A 16,841-nucleotide genomic window follows, 5' to 3' on the forward strand; every position below is an offset into this window, starting at 1 on the left:
AAGTAATAAGCATTGATTTGTAGAAAACCCGAACCGAATTATACGTCTAGTATATTGATGAGTTTTTTTAATTGGGAATTTTATTGATGAGTGAAAGTTTAGAGGGATCAAGCGTGGATTGGATAGTGGAGAATGTTGTAAAGTTAATGTAAAGCATAATCATGAAGAGGCAAAGATTTGACCATTTCTGACACTAAAAATTGATACATAATTTCCAACCAAAAAACCAAATATTTGATAAACCAAAACAAGGTATGGTCTTATATCATTGGTGTAACTGCTAGTACTATAGTCTCAAGCCAAGGAATCGAGATCAAGTATCATCCGCAACTCACGGGATAATGCTTTTGCAGAAATATGTGTATAGGGAAAACCAATGAACCTCTTCTAAGAAGTGGAAGAGGAGAGAACACAAGTTTCCTCCTACCCACGCCCATTATCATCTTCACTATCGTCGCTGTCATCGCTGCAAATGTAATATATCGCACTGAAGTGAGTCCATCCGAACTTTATCCACAACAAGAAAGGTCCAGGCATCATATGCGTGCAAGCATTAATTATGGTTCTAAAAAGTTTCTACGTTTATAGATATGATCATCCTATGGACTGAAGGATAAGCCATATATTGGATCGTTTATGGCGAGAATTACAGATGCATGACTAAAATGTATAAAGTGAAATGTAATGAAGATAAAGTACCTTTGTTCAGGCAACTTGGATAACCGTCGGGCATCCAATCCTGTGATATATTTCTGAGCTGCTTGAACATTTTCTGCACCTGGAGAGGCCAAAAAAGAAAAAAAATTAGTAATAGAAACATGCACATGCACTCAAACTGTGCCAGTGTATTGTGCATAAATGGAAGTGTCCAGAGAAATGTTATGCAGATTCAATACCCTTTGTTAGTTGGAACACGTGCATAGCACATCTTTCTGCAGCAAGTCTCACTGGTGTGCTTCCATCTTTCAAACATTCAGCAAGCGGAGGCCCTATAACACTGACATTGTCACTGGTTGCTGCCGGGTTGTTCTGTAAAAAGACAGTCTTACGTTACCGCGTCACGTATCACTAACAAAGGAATCAACTCAAAACAACTACTAGAATCTTATACTTACTTTTGCAAAAGCTTTAAGTGAAGAGAGAGCTCTTCTTCGGACCTCACTCGAATCATCATGCAAAGCTGAGACTATCGATGAAAGGACATCGATAACCACTCTTGCTGTGCTGGAAGGCTCCACTGCAAGTTGATGTAGTAAAAGCCTTCCCAAGGCCTTTGTCGAGGTTTCACGTAGTGGAAACTATTTAAAAGAAGATGTCAGAAAAAGTTATTATACAGATAACTAGGGAAAAACTTATGTCTCACAAAGGGTACCTTCTCGTCCTTCAAAGAGCTCTTAAGAGAATTTAACAATGCGGAAAAGAGTGAAGATGTCATAATTGTCGAAGGGTTGTGCTTCAACAAGGATGCAATACAGAGAACTGCGCCATGCCTAGAGCTCCATTTTTGTGAAGCAGATAAAGAAATGACTTCCTGAAGCAAAACACTGAGTTGTGCAGCTTCTAGGTACTGCAAAAATACAAAAGCAAGAAGCTTAGGCTTCATCAAAGCATAGTACAATTTTCACAAACAATGCTAACTTTGTGGTGCGAGACACATAACTAAAAACAAAAAGTTCCTTTGGCATGCAAGAACACCCCTACCTGTGATAAGATACCCAGAATGCTAGTAGCAAAAATTCGAACTTGGTCATCATCATTGTGCATTAGTTCCTTAATGAGATCAAAAATGCGTATTCTAACAGCAGGCCCAATGCTCTTCCCAGCATGTTTTATTACACCTCTCATAGCAGATAGAATGGCCTCACGTACCCCAGAATCTGCAGCCTGATACATATTACAGATTTCAGAAACTAACAACTAGATCGACAAATTACTAAAATTATGAATCTGTTGCTAAAAGATGCAAAAAATACCAGGAAACTAGTCAACAGGTCACCAACTAATGGGTCAATCCTCGTGCTTAATGCACTAAGCTTCCCCAAGGCAAGCGCAGCACTAGAACGGATGGTCCTGCAGTGTGAAAGTGTTAGATCAAAGTTCACGAGAATACGATGATGAGAAATGAATAATACAACTCAATTTTCTAGAGAACACATTCCACATTCGTATTTTCAGTGTCGAGTACTTTGATTTGACCGGGCTAAAAATTAAATGAAGAGTTGCGCACAGATTTAATCATGCAAGGTAGATGTAGCTTTCTTCAAATCGAAAATATAATTTTACGAATTACTAACTCACCACATTAATATTCAAGTACCACCTACCTAAAATTTTTATTTAGTTATGTATCTGTCCGTTCTTATACTTTGCTCTACCACTAAATCCGAACTGTCACCGAGATAGATGTTTCCTTTCACAACAAATAAACTTAACTTTCACTCAAGTTCAGAAAGACTAACCTTGTAGAGTCTTGTAGACACTTGACGAATGTTGTTTGAAGTTGAGGAAGGAACGGCTTAAGCGCCATGCCACCCCTTTGTATTAGAATGATTAATGTAGCCAAGATAGCGCTTTTGACCTGCCATGGAAACCGATCTCCTATGATCCGAATAAGAGGCCTGAGATAACAATAAATGTAAATCTCAGTTCAACAGACAGTTCGTTATATCATTTTATGGTACTTTTTCAGTGGAAGTTTGAACATAATTTATCCAAATAAAAGCGGTTTAATACCAAAGCAGAGTAAGAAATACTGCTCTTTGATTTGTAGCAGAAGAAGTAGCGTAACAAAGGAATTGAGATTCACACAATGCATACCCTGTTATCGGTATGACGAACTCCTTCAATGCTTCCTCGCTAGTAACTTCAATAAGTTCACCAAGACCAAGTGCAGCTTGCTCTCTTAACTCGGCTGATCCACTAATTAGTCCCTAGGAATCATAGCAAAACAAATTTAAAGGCATGGTAATAGTTTTTGCATTTATAAACGGAGTTTTCGGTAAGAAAAATGCTAAATACGAGATAAGCTCAAGCCACCTAAAAGCCCATGCTTATACACATTTTAAAGATCTAATTTAAGTTGGCATTAGTACTAGAAAAGAAAGATATAAAGAATACCTGTAAAAATACTGGAAGTAATGGCTTAAGGGATTTAGGGAGGCATAACCCCGAAATAACAACGTATCCTCCCTGCAATTCAAGTAACACAGAAAACATCAATAATCTGTAATATAATCGCCTATTTATCTCTCTCATAGTGACATTCTTTGAAATAAAGTAAAAAGTTGACCTTCCGCTTTCTGCGCTCTTTGTCCCTAGCTGTAGATACAGCATCACGTACAAGTTTTATATATGAAGGAAGTACTTCTTTCGGAACTGAACCAATAACCCTAGCCAAAGCTTCCCAGGAAACCTGTTTAAAGGAGCGCAAAGTTAGACAAGACATGCTCACTTTAACTCTTTCCCTTTTAGGAAAACTAGCCTACCGCAACAGTCGTTGAATCAGAATCACTGAGCATAACAATTAAGGTAGATATCATGTTTGGAGCTTCATCAACCAAGTAAAGCTTGCTACTCTTGAAGAAGTAACCAATCAGATAGGAAGAACTTCTTCTTATTGATGCCTGAAAACAAACAATTTTAACACCTTAATTACTTGCATGCCTAAGTAAATATACTTAATTAAAAGAGCTAACAAACAAACCTGACTATCAGACACTCCTTTGAGAAGTTCTGATAATAGAGTTTCAACTCCTTCTTCATCGATCACAAGAACCACCCTCTCTGCTGCCTCTTGTGCCAATTCTTGTACTTCCTGCGTCAAGAAATATAATCATAAGCTCAAACAAAATGATAAAAATAGCATTCATACAAACTCGAGTGATGAAAATCTTATTCTTTACCTTATTTTCATCTCCCATTGCAGAGAGCAAAGCAGGAAGTATGGTCCCAAGATGAGTATTAAAACCAGCACCCGCAACTTCGGCTAAGGCTCCAATAGCATGTGCATTTAAGGCACTAGACATAGCATTTTTTAATGTTAGAGATAACAAAATAGTACCACATTAGGCTTGATGATGAATATTTACAGAAGTAGACAAAAAGGAACACATACGAGAGAGGTAGATGAACAAGCTTGGGCAAGATATGTGGAAGAACAGCAGCTGTCCTAACACTGATATTCCAAAAGTCAATTAAGCAAGCCACAAAACTTTGAACGGGAAGGGGAAACGGGAACAAGTAAAAGAAAACCTTATTATTTGTTTAAGCCCATCCAGGGCAGTAGTAGACATTTCATCATCCTCTAATGCTTCCAGAAGAGTAGGGATAATCTCATCCATTGCTTGCAATCCAGCGCTCTACATTTCCGAGTAGACGAACAATAAATATAATGTCAATGGAAGAACAATCATATAAGTAACAGAATTCAGTACTGGTACCTTGTACAGAGTGCTGAATGCAAGTCCAGCAGATTCACGAACCTCAAGAGCACTGTAGAAGAAAGTTGTAGATGTTCAGAATGTTAAATCTTTCAATAGAATAAAGAAACATACTGAATCAGAAGCTGATGCATTCATTCAATTCATCAAACAAACCTATCACAAAGTGCTGTCCGAATTGTGGGGATGAGCTGATCCATGAAACTCAGCAACTGACTCCTCCCAGCACTTGCCATCACTTCATTTAGGCCAATACATACTCCCTGTCAATCACGTATTAAAATATCAAGCCAACGTGTTAAGAGATGAATGACATGTGCCTGATAAGTCTGCATATGCTTAGCATCAGCTAGTCAATCTTAGAACATTTAAACATCACATATCGATATAAAACATTGAATCAGGTCTCAAATTCATTGAACATAAATAAACCAGTAGTACATAATTTAAGAGATTAAATAAAAAAATGTCACAGTGATTAGATAATAGACATAGCAACAATGTCAGCTCTACTATGATAAAAATAAAACGGACAAAACCACTTCATGGTTAGCAAGGTCATGACTATAATATCTAAAATAGTTCCTGATAATTACTGGTTACAACTTACAAGTTTCTAGAGAAAAAAACAGAAACTTTTTTGCTTCGGTATTAAGCTTACTTGTCGTTTGTCAACATCCGGATCTTTCAGCCCTTTGGCTAAAATTGGAATGATAAGAGGAAGCACCCTTTCACCAAGCTTCCTGACAAGCTCTCCAAGTGATCTTCCTGCTACCTACACAGCATAAAGACTTAGACAACCACAGGTTAAAAATACAGAAAAAGAGAAAGAAAAGAAAGTAGGATCCAAACCTGCCGCCTCTCAGAGGATGGTGATGCTAAAGACGATATTAATGTACTCATCAAGATTGCCATTATTTCCTTCAATGTTTTTGGTGTATTTGCAACGATGGTTTTCCATACATGTAGTGCCGCCTGGAAAAAAAGCAGATATTTTTGTTTTCATCTCACAAGTGAATTACATACATTCAAACAAAACACATAGATGAACAAGTAATAACATTACCTGACGAACAGACAAACTGACATCAGTCCGGACCATATATAAGGCAGCAAGAACTTCATTGCGCCTGTCCATTCCTAAAATATCAATAATTGCTCGACCCTGTGCTTCAGTACTTGCACCTTCATCATCACTTCCACCCTCCAGCAGAGCTTTACCCGAAGTACCAGCAACCTAGAGTAAAAACTCAAAAAATCAAACTTACGGCATGTTTGGAACTATTTTACAGCTTTCAAGAGTCAGTACTACTGAAGATAATAGTAAATTATTTCGCTTTCTTTGAACTTGTACGTTACAAGTTAAAAACAAGGCATTGCAACATCTATAACAGGCTATGAGGATAACAACAACGGTTACCAAGTAAGTATTGGACTACAGGTTGTGGGTGGTATTAAACAACAAGAAAAACACAAGAGGAAATTGATATTAACCTTGAACAATAGATCCCCAAGCAGCTCAACGGAACTTTGACGAATTCGCCAATTGTCATTAAAAATACCATCCTCCACAGCTGGAAGAAGAAGAGGCAGAGACCTGTATAACAAATGATGCCACTTCAGAACTGGGATGTTGAATAGTAAAAAAGCTTCTCTAAATATCAATTAATTTATTAGCTGAATCTTTCATGAGCTACTCCATTTTATAATTTACAACTAATAAAAGAGGAAAAACAGAGTTAGTGTCACACAATTAAAGGAACTAATCAAATGAGTAGAAAATATAATCAATCACGGATCATGGTAACTGGTAAGTCAACATTACATAATCTAGTTAACTATGCAATCAAGAGGTGAAAAAAGAAACAGATGCAGTGAAAATTCGTACGTTATTGCATGGTGCTCCACCAGTACATGGCCAGCCCCCAGGGCTGCATCACGAACAGATTCATTCTCATCCGCAAGACCTAAAGTATTAGGGCACCATTAGTTTTCAATAAGTCAAAACCTAGTCCAAAAGGTAAAAGTCTGCTAAAAGTGAAAGGTTCACCATCCAGAATGGCCGGTAACACAAGCTGCAGGTAGTTCTGGAATTGAGCACCCAAGGACCTTGGTAAGAACTGCAATTAAAAAGCGAAAGCTTTTAGAAAAATCTTACGAGAGTGAAATTTGAGGAATATCTGTGACAGAGTTCACCTTGAAAAGTGTAAGGTAACCATCCCGGACTGATGCTTTTTGATGAGAACAATGACGAATGAGATCAGGAAGTATATCCTCAAAGTACTCTGTCCCAAGAGCTGCTAAAACCTGCAGAGAAACATAAGGGAAAGAATGCTAACATATGCAGCTATAATTTGTCGGAAACTTAGTCTATTTCAAAATATGCCATACACCATATCAGTTTCGGATGTACTTGATAACAAGATTAAACGTTGGAATATATTCATCGAAGACAAGCATATATATACAGAGACGTCTCCTTAAAATTGAATAATAAAATCCTAATTCTCCTGCAATGATGTACTGGAAAAGTGCTAAAGCTAACAGATAATTCAGTGAATTTACACTACATCAAACTAGGTGTTTTGACTTAAAGAAACAAAGTAACCAACAATACATCTTACTCTACATACCTCACTTAAACCCTGAGCAGCTCCATATCTTTCAACATTGCTTGTATCAGATTTTAGAGTCTCGAATAGCCATGGAACAAGATCCGGGAAATTCTCCTCTCCCATTCCTCTGATAAGTGACCCTACAGCCCTTGCTGCCACAGAACGTACCTCGGGAATTGGATCCACAAGAACCTGGCAACCCCAGTGTTCAAACGAATATAAAACTTATGTAAGAGACAACATATTATTGTGTAAGAACTGAAAATTACCTTTTTAACCTCTGGAAGCAGCAATCCAATATAAGGAATCATATCCTTTGGCTCTGTCACCAAAGAACACATATTACCTACAATTTGAGAAGCTTTCTTTTTTGTTTCAGAGCTCCTTTCTCTTAATCCTCTGTGCACTATTGGTACCAATAGTGCAAGTGAAGGGGCATCAACAGAATTTACGAATGTTGTCTGGAATATAAAAAAAAAAGAGTGAGAAGAAAAAAAAGCAAAAGAAGAGAACACAAGGGAAATACGGAATCCTTACTTGAAGAAGGATGTCGAGAGAATGTCGTGTGTAATCATTCGGATCTGTTAAGGCCAATAGAAGAGTGGGGACAAGAGAGGATATCTCTGGGTTCTTTATGACACTTCCAACCTAAAAATAATTGTTGAGGAGACTCCAGTCAGTAAAGTCTACAAAATATGGAATATGTTCTGCTATATATATATCAGTCCAACCTGCTGAAGTGCCAGCTGCCCAGCTGACTGAACTTTTGGATGTGTATCCGTCAAAACCTGTATAGTTTTATGTTATGGAATCAGATAATATCAAATAACCTACGGAACGAAATTCTCTCCCAGGATGAAATCTACATCCATTATGAACCGCCCCAAATTGGTGAGAGGAAACCAAAAGTAAGGGCATCAGTTAAGAAGCAAATGAAATGTACATGAACTCCACACCTCTGTAAGTTTTGGCACAACCCTAGGAAGGCATTGAGACAGTTGCTGAGGATTACAAAATGCCATAGCTCCGAGGAGCTGTACACTGCTTTGCTTTGTTCTCCATGCTTTATCTTCGAGACCCTATCAGAAAGAACGAGAAATAGCAGCATTAGTAACTAACCTTATTACTAAGGTGCAATACTAAAACAGAATATAAGTTACAGAACTAGAAGAAAAGGGAGTGATAATCAAAATGCAATCATACAAGCATCAATAAATTTTCCATCTATTAAATTCCACCCAAAGCATATAAAAAGAAAAAGAAAATAGCAATATCACATACTTTATACAATAAAAAGGATGATCATAAGCAGAGCATATGTCAATGCATAAACCATAGTTATAGAACACTAAACTTAAAAATCTTTATAATAGTATAAACTATCACCTTGAGTAGAGAAGGAAGGACAAGTTTCACACCATACGCGGATAGATGAGACATCATAGCTCGAGCAGCACATTCTGCTGCTTCACGAACCGCCCCAACTTGGTCAGAGAACGACACCAGAAGCAAGGGTAACATCTTGATCACATACCTACATCAAAAGAATCAAATAAGAGATTATTAGCAAGCCGCAACATTAGCTTTTAAGATGTTGATAATTACAGAGTTCACTTACGGTTCAAATAATTTTCCAAGCTTCTCGCAGAGACATTCAAATGCAAGTAATGCTCCTTCACGCCGTTTTGCAAGATTTCTGCAGCCAAAACACAAACGACTTACGATGTGAAGAAAGGTTTGCATATTATACTATCCCTAAATATGATAAAAATATAGCACTACAAGAAAAACATCAGCAGTTAATATAATCTACAGTGGAATATTGACCTGTAAGGGAGACTTTTCATATAAATATATCTCTGTGATGAATTACATAAGATAACCAAAAAGCAACAGTTACTACATATTATACAAATTATATGATAACTAGATATGGAACAAAAATATAGCATTGGAAAGACAAAAACAAAAAAGAACAGTTTCATAACCCACTACAATGGAATATTAACCTACAAGGGAGCGTTTTTATGCAAATTTCCCAATGATGTAACTACTGATATTAATTAATGAAAAGGGACTTTAGACACGACAGCTAAATGACCTAAGCAAAATAAGAAAAATGTGAATAGATTAAGAGAGAAGCACATAAACAACAAATTTCAAATATCATCTATAGATATGAAATAAAAAAGGATGCAAATAGGATGCAGAGAGAAGCACCTGTCGATAAGAGCTTCTTGCAAAGTGACTACAAGACCATATTGCTTCAAGCTAGAAATTCCAAAGCCCATAACCACTCCCGCGAGACCAAAGGCTGCTCCTCTTCGCTCACCATATTTATCACTATTCATTAGCTTATCCAAGAGCCTCGAAAAGAGGGCAGGGGAATCCTCCTAACAAATAAATGAGTGATACACGATGACAGGCCATAAAATTTCTTCAAGCCAACTAGTAAGAAACAACTAATCGCAAAAACATACCTTTTTTGATTGCACAAGTGGAGAAAGGCATGTTGAGACAGCACGCTGAACAGATTCTGAAGGTGTATTTAGCACCTCCAACAGCTTTTCCACGACAGTAAGAACTTTAGGATCATCCTGTCATCATTAGTGAGCATGTAAGATAGAGAAGAAAATCATGTGCGTTGTGACAAGATTTACATAAACGGTAGTGTTATCACTTTTGCTAAGTGCTTTGCTAATGCTCCAGTGAATATAACTACACCCTCACGAACTAGGTCATATTCCTCTTCATCTGATGCCTGCATGATAAGAGATAAGATGAAGCTTAGAAGCTATTTGTAATCATCATGAAACAGACGATGTATCCAGCTTTCAGTAGCTTGTAGAACAGACCTCCTTATTTAAATAATTCTCAAAGATGGGGAACAACAATGAAACGTTTTCTTTGCCATGCTTATCAATAATCATAATACCAGCATTGATCATCCTTCCACGAACATCGGTGTTGGGATCAGCCTGCATTTGGAAAGAAAAAAAAAGGTTCATATAACGTAAGTGGTGAGTTATTTCAATTCAGATGCATTTATCTGACAGGATAGAAGAAATACCAGAGCCCGGGATATTAAAAAGGTCATAACAGCAGGAAGGTCCTTTGTTGTCAACACATCGGCAGCAGATTGCAGTGCCAAGGCAATTCCTTGCCTACCTATCCAACCAGCATGGATGACATCCTCACCAGACATAGTAGCATCACGAATGTACAGGGAAAATAACGTAGAAAGTGATAGCTGCAAAACTAATTAATTTTTAATAACCTTTCTTATTGTTACAAGAAGTAATGATTCGGGAAATGTTGTGACCTGGATTGACGTCGGATTTTCATGCAGTGCATCAGCCAATGCTTCTGCTGCAGCTAATCGGACATTTAGATTTATATGAGAAAGTGCTTTAAAGATGCCTGAATAATCGGTCCCCAAGTCATAACCATAACGAGCCCATATATCATCTGCTATTTCAGCCACAGACTGCAAGCATTAAGATCACAGAGTATAAGATGGTGCAACAACAAAATCATAGTAAGAATTTTGTTAGCTCCAGCCAAGAACATCAGTTTAGTTGTTAAGACACAAACAAACATTCATACAGATATACGAACATAGTAATAACCAACAGAAAACATAAGGAGATACTCATCAAATTATGACTGGTTAACCTTTTCAGGATCATGTAGAGCTATCCAAATGTTTGTAGCTATATCAACATTTTGGGGAAGGGAGTATTTGGAAACAGCTGGAATGCACTTTACTGCGTTTAAGCAAGCCATCCTGACGTGAACATCTTTTGAATATACTCCATACAGCGCCTGTAAACATGAAATGAAATATAACTCTACAGAACCAGAAATATAACACTAACAAAGGAAAAGAATTACATTTGCGACATCATCTGCTTGCAATCCAAGACATAATTCATTCAGTGCAGGACCAACTGATGCTTGATACGCAGGAACAACACTTAGCACATGATAAAGAACCTGAAAATATTGTTCAGAAGTTAGGTACATTAAAAAAAAAGAAGTAAAGCTGACTACATTCAAGACATCACTTATCACAAAACATGAAAAGATATGAGAACAATTAAATATACAATGAAAGCTATAATAGTGTAAAAACATTTAGGGCTCAGGTCACCGAACTGATATCATCCGGAGCCTTGGAAGTGGCAGCATTGGATCTAGATGCATGTACAGAATACGAAGCACATCATCATGAAGTTTTGTCCGCTTCGTTGACAGTAAAATGCGCTCCAGTATCTGACAAGACAAAAACCACATGTCATTCAGTGAGAAGAAATACAAGTTAATATATATTGTCAGCAGAAATGATAAGAAACAAACCGGGAAGATGAACGTGAAGGTATCTACAGGAAGTGGGCCTGATTTACAAGATACGGACAACCCGTTTACAATCCTCTCAAAAAGACCCTCATATGTTTTCCCAGCCTTGTCAACTGATGGTTGAAAATCAGATGAAGTATCAACTTCATCAATGGCAATCAAACGCAGAGCAGTTGCAATTTCTAGAGCCCAATTACACAGTGGCTGAACTGTACACCTTGCCAGCTTCACCATGTTCTCAAAGGCTGCATCACCTACAATAGGGGATCGCAGCAAAGGATCCAAAAACCTGGCCTGGGAAAGAAGAGTGTAAGAGCTTAATCCTAAAATTATGTAAGTGGCAGTAGCAGAGGAATGAAATTTAATTGTGTCTTCACTCTGTGGCACTAAGATATGTAAAACTCTTATGGAACTAAGCACTAAAGCTTTTACATACCAAAGAAGGTAACTGACTGTGACAAAACACAGGATTAGCAAGACCCATCTCCCCAAGAGCATGAAGAACCAGCGAAAGATTTTTTTGTATCGTGTGAACCTTTTCCCGTGTTGAGGCCTCCTCTTTGAGCATCAGTTCACGTGCCTCTTCCTTTGGCGTTTTTCCTTTCTCTGCAAATATTATTTCGCTGAAGAATATATATGCTGGAGGGCTAATACTAAATAGAATGTTTCAGCTATATGTGTACCAGCTTTCTTTGTCAACTTCGTACTGTCCCTTCTACCCGAATTTGCAGCATCCCTATTAGCCAATCCTTTCTTCAGAGAATGATTAGAAATCTACAACAAGTAACAAGGAGATATACTAAATCCAATTTGCTAGAAGTAGAACGATGTATCAAGTATAAAACACAAAACATAGAGTAAAGCAATATCAGTACCGTCTCCAGCTTTGTGTGCTTGGCACCAATCGTTTCAGCAACATAAATACCTTGCTCACTTGAAAGCATTCCCTCAGGGGTCTGGAAGATCTGAATAAAACCATAAAAATATAAGTAAAAATTACTCAGAAGTTGCAGCTGAAAAGTGTAATACCCATCGCACTCTGTATTTAATGTTACAGTTGGACTTTAGATCTCGGCAAGTGTCTAAAAAGAGAGGAAAGAAGTGCTAACTCTATAAAGTACTATATAAAGACTACCTTAATGTCAGTCATCGAAAGCATATCATGAGAGAGCCGATCTGGAAGTTCTTGCAGATGCTAGAAATATAAATAAAACAAATATCAGCAAACAAATTAAACTGTACAACTTAGTTCATTAGATAACAAATTGGATTAAATACAATACCATCTTAAACACTGTAAATGTGTCCTCTGGGACCAGAGACATCATTGTTGACAAGGAGTATACTGCCGCTTGCTGCTCAGGAGTTTTCGGACTCGCTAAACCCATTGGTCCAAGCAGACGCTGAAACATTCATTAAAATCAATAGTCGATAAATAGTGATAAGCAACAAACGAAAACCACAAATCTTGGTGACGTAGAAGTCAGTGACAGTCAGATCACCTTGCAAACACTTTGTCCGTTGGTAGACAAAAAAGTAGCAACATCAAGACCACAAGTCTTGAGACACTTTTGCAATCTCTGTGAATATCCAGTGGTGAAATCACAATTAAATAGTGCAAATAAAAGAAAAATGACTAATAAGTATGAACCATGCAAAATTAGTAATGTCAAAATTACCTTCCAAACAGCATCTCTTTTTCCAGTACCAACTATGATGGGATGATGTGAGCAAAATATGGCACGATCAATCCATGAGCTGGGAGGTCCAGCAACTGCAGCCGATGAAATAACAATCAAAGCCTTCACTAACACCTCTACAGAAGGGACGAGGGGAGCTTGATGATCCACGGAATTATCTCTGTCACTACAGACGTGCCAAGTTAGTACCTAGATTGAATGAGTCGATACTGGCATTTTGGTCACAACCATTAAAAATATGAAATGAGTTGTCACCTTGAAAGCCAATAATTAGAGAATAATAGATAGCATGACTACCAGAAGTCACCTTGTGGATGGGTGGGCAAAAAAAAAAAAATACAAAAAAAGCTTATCATTTGTACCTGGTCCTCGAAGAAACGATTTTTTCCTCAATTTGTGAAAGGAAACCCGAGAAATCGTCTAAAAGGGTAGTGGCAAGCTGTGAAGTTGTGTGAAAGATCTTGGTAACAGAATTGTAAGCTGATCTACGGACATTCCAGCTTGAATGGCAGAGTAGAAAGAGAAGCAACTGCATAGAAAATGACAAATTAGGTCCAGAACACAAAGAAACGGTTACCAAATATGAACTCATTAAGGTTACCTGTGACAGGGGTTTCACTGAAAATGCTTCCAAGACCCTAAAATTAAGCAGGAGATATGGTTAAGACTTATACAAACAGGCAAACAACGAATATCCAGTAGGTAGCACATTTACCTAGAGGAATGTTCCACGAGTAGCACCTCAAGAAGGTCGACACATAAAATACAATCATCACTTGATAGTTTTGAGGCCTTTTAGTTGTTACATGCAAAGATAAGAAACAAAAAGAAGAAAAAAGCAGAGCAAAAAAGTGAGTACCTTGCCATGCCAAGAGTAAGTACCAGAAGTAAATTTATACAGAAAATATTACCATATTAATATGCACAAGTGAGGGCTCATTTTGGGATATCAAAGTCCATAACTTCTCCTTCACCATAGTATCCTCTGAAGACAACACAAAGAAAATAAAACGATTAAGCAGAGAGTAACACGTACTGGACCTTCAGATTTTACTGAATAAGAGTAACATGACACGTAAGCTCCTGGTCTGAACCTGCTTTGATGTCACAGGCAGCAATCTTGGAAACGATCAGCAGAGCATATATCCCATCCAGACGTTGTACAGCCTTTGTAAAACCCGTCTTTACAAGTTGAATTAAAGGGGACAGCAGGTCTGATATCTGTAATATATAGTAAGTAGCGTATTTAGTCAAAGAGAGGGTTGAGATTATACAAGTCAGAAAAGATGCTTGCAAGGAGACCTGGGATATTGTGTCAGGGTTTCTGCATATGATCCGTAGACAGCGGAGATGCCCTCGCCTTAGAGCTTCTTTCTCCTTAAGACCGGCGGCAATGAAAGAAACAAAGTTTGGTTGGACTGCATCAGAAGATCGAGACACCCAGGAAGCCATAGCAGACAAAATTGAAAGTTTTACGTCTTCATTTCCTACAGAAAATACAGTAATCAGTTAGCAGGCGACAATGAAGATAGAGAGTTAAAAAATAACTAAATCCGGAAAAGTATTGTTCACTTAAAGGGATATGAACCATCCAAAAGTTACCTTCGTCCTTGTAGCAGGCTATGAGAAAGCTGCATACTGTCCAAGACAAAGAACCAATATACTTTCCTTCTGGAGCACTTGCCAGTTCTTGCACTGCAGTCAGCATTCCAATTCTTTGATGTGGAGATTGAAGTCTTCCTTCAGAACCTTTAAGACAGAATCCCGCATTTAATCATATAATAATAATATCAGATAGGATAGTAGTCAGCATGCCTATTCGCTATCTATAAACTAAGAAGAAATCGTACATAAAGGTAGAAAAAATAATGACCAACAAGGCATAAAGACCAACCTCCAATTACAGCTTTAACGGACGCAAACATTGCTTCTATAGTATCAGGATTGCTTGATTTTTCACTTATGCACCTAACCATTGATAAAGCTCCAAGACGCCTGTCCTCCTCTATATGCCGCGCTTGTGGTAAGATAACTGGTAGCAGTTCCAGGGCATACTTACTTAAATCAATGTTTACATTAGCTAATAGAAGTCCAACTGATTCCAGGACAATTTCGGGGTTGCGTTTCAACATTTTAAGTGCTGCTGGAAGGATGACAGCTTGGAATTCCTCATGTGACAAGCGCAGAAGAAGAGGTTGAAAACATTTACTGATATTTTGATTCAGCTTTTCTCTAGAATTCAGGACATCTTTAACGTAGATATCAACAAATATGGCCTGCAGACCAAAAACAAACAGATACGAATTTTTTTTTTTTATAATAGACTTGAGAAAGAAAAATCATTAGAAAATCAAATTTTAACTATCGTACCTTGGACTGTTCAAACAAAGAAGGAGACAGACAAGTGAACTCGAGCAGTAGTCCTAACAACTCAGGGGTATCCTTAAATGGAATCCGAGAATTTTTAAGTTCGTCCATATATGCACTGTAGACAGCTTGTGACTACAAAACAAGAACCGAAATCTTTTATATATATATATACAGTTGATGCAACTGCATTATTTATTTGACAAGAGCTGACCTGAGAGAACAAATGGAACATAAATCTCTTAGAAGCCCTCCGCATGCGGAAAGAGCTATCCATAACGACTCGAAGTAATGAAGCTTGTTTCGATGCTACCCTAACAAAACCAGTCCTGGAAACGGCAGCAAATTGACTTTTTCCGAGAAGAAGACATGACCATGCTAGTAGTCGGTAACAGACAGCACCGAAACAAAATTTCAACTCCTTCTCCATAACTTGTACAAGTAGGGCGGCAAAAGCTTTCATAAAGGTAACATTTTCCAAGCCCTTTACAACCAAATCGTCTACGGCTTTCCGTGATCCACGGTCATCATATATAGCCAATGTTTGGAATATTATGTCAACCAAAACAGCTGCAATATCAGACGACATATCTGCAGATAAAATTATATATTCAAATTAGAAAGCGAACAATTAAAATCATCCAGATAACAGATCTCTGCTCCATGTATAAATCACAGTCTGATGAAATGGTCCAATCCAGTTGAATATGATCCTTAACTAACTATTACTCAATGGTCAAAAGACGGATACAGAGAAAAAGGCTCACCGAAATTCTGGAGAATCTCAGGGATTTCATGGCGGAAGATCCGGACCCGGTCCAAAGTGGAGCTTGTAGAGACTGAGCCAGCAATGGAGAGAAGACACTCCAACGGAGTAGCCATTGACTGGAGACAGGGTGCTAGGTCAGAGGTAAGGCTTCTCCTCTGTCGCTAACTAGGGTTTTGGCTGATGTTGCTGCTAGAGCCGCTCGTTTTGACAAGAACCTGAAGTGAAACTATGTTTGTGGGCTTCGATTTATGTTCGTTTCGTTATTCATTCGGCCTTTTCAAGTCCATGGATTTGAGTTAAATTCAAATATATACTCCTCTAGTGTATTCTTATTTGAGTTATTCTTGGGTTCATCTAGTAATAGTATTGTGTTATTATATATTTAGTATTTTTTTAAAATATAAAATAATTGTTAAATTATATTATATTTTAAAATAAATAAAAATAGTAGTTGACAAAAAACAAAACTTAAAAAAATACTTTAATGATTTTTAAAACCGTCAGAAAACTGTAAACCCTAAACTTTAAATCATAAACCATAAATTCTAAATCATAAATCTTTGGGTAAATGTTAAATCCTTAGATAAATCTT

At 37.6% G+C, this 16,841-nt stretch overlaps 1 protein-coding gene across 1 annotated transcript; it reads right to left on the reverse strand.

Annotated features, from left to right (window-relative positions):
- Positions 1-162: 162 nt before the first annotated feature.
- LOC108841926 (protein ILITYHIA) lies at positions 163-16,486 on the reverse strand. The gene is made up of 60 exons (XM_018614709.2): positions 16,248-16,486; positions 15,695-16,071; positions 15,484-15,615; positions 15,008-15,389; positions 14,716-14,862; positions 14,416-14,600; positions 14,208-14,334; positions 14,025-14,098; positions 13,829-13,905; positions 13,715-13,751; positions 13,476-13,642; positions 13,093-13,279; positions 12,916-12,993; positions 12,697-12,816; positions 12,549-12,608; positions 12,289-12,378; positions 12,097-12,187; positions 11,850-12,019; positions 11,414-11,707; positions 11,213-11,329; positions 10,949-11,050; positions 10,730-10,879; positions 10,377-10,541; positions 10,125-10,304; positions 9,910-10,032; positions 9,735-9,815; positions 9,535-9,651; positions 9,275-9,447; positions 8,673-8,750; positions 8,441-8,588; positions 8,011-8,133; positions 7,786-7,842; positions 7,592-7,702; positions 7,324-7,515; positions 7,073-7,246; positions 6,636-6,746; positions 6,490-6,559; positions 6,328-6,406; positions 5,934-6,036; positions 5,506-5,676; positions 5,292-5,414; positions 5,101-5,214; positions 4,596-4,702; positions 4,440-4,491; positions 4,252-4,358; positions 4,115-4,174; positions 3,903-4,017; positions 3,704-3,814; positions 3,486-3,623; positions 3,290-3,412; positions 3,118-3,189; positions 2,818-2,930; positions 2,460-2,618; positions 1,974-2,070; positions 1,702-1,884; positions 1,373-1,567; positions 1,116-1,298; positions 897-1,029; positions 700-778; positions 163-466 (listed from the first exon to the last, which is right to left on the reverse strand). Exons 1-60 carry the CDS (start codon positions 16,360-16,362, stop codon positions 424-426), a joined length of 7,842 nt encoding a protein of 2,613 aa, XP_018470211.2. The 5' UTR covers positions 16,363-16,486; the 3' UTR covers positions 163-423.
- Positions 16,487-16,841: the final 355 nt, after the last annotated feature.

This window comes from Raphanus sativus, chromosome 2 (assembly GCF_000801105.2).
Source record: "Raphanus sativus cultivar WK10039 chromosome 2, ASM80110v3, whole genome shotgun sequence".
Taxonomy (NCBI): domain Eukaryota; kingdom Viridiplantae; phylum Streptophyta; class Magnoliopsida; order Brassicales; family Brassicaceae; genus Raphanus; species Raphanus sativus.

Bases quoted from the DNA above. Each gene is read 5' to 3' on its own strand.
- LOC108841926 (XM_018614709.2), bottom strand. From the start codon at position 16,362: ATGGCTACTCCGTTGGAGTGTCTTCTCTCCATTGCTGGCTCAGTCTCT. The intron at 6,407-6,489 runs GTGAACCTTTCA...CTAATACTTTAG, and splicing joins GTTACCGGCCATTCTGGATG to GTCTTGCGGATGAGAATGAA. The intron at 1,568-1,701 runs GTAGGGGTGTTC...GTATTTTTGCAG, and splicing joins TTCTGGGTATCTTATCACAG to TACCTAGAAGCTGCACAACT.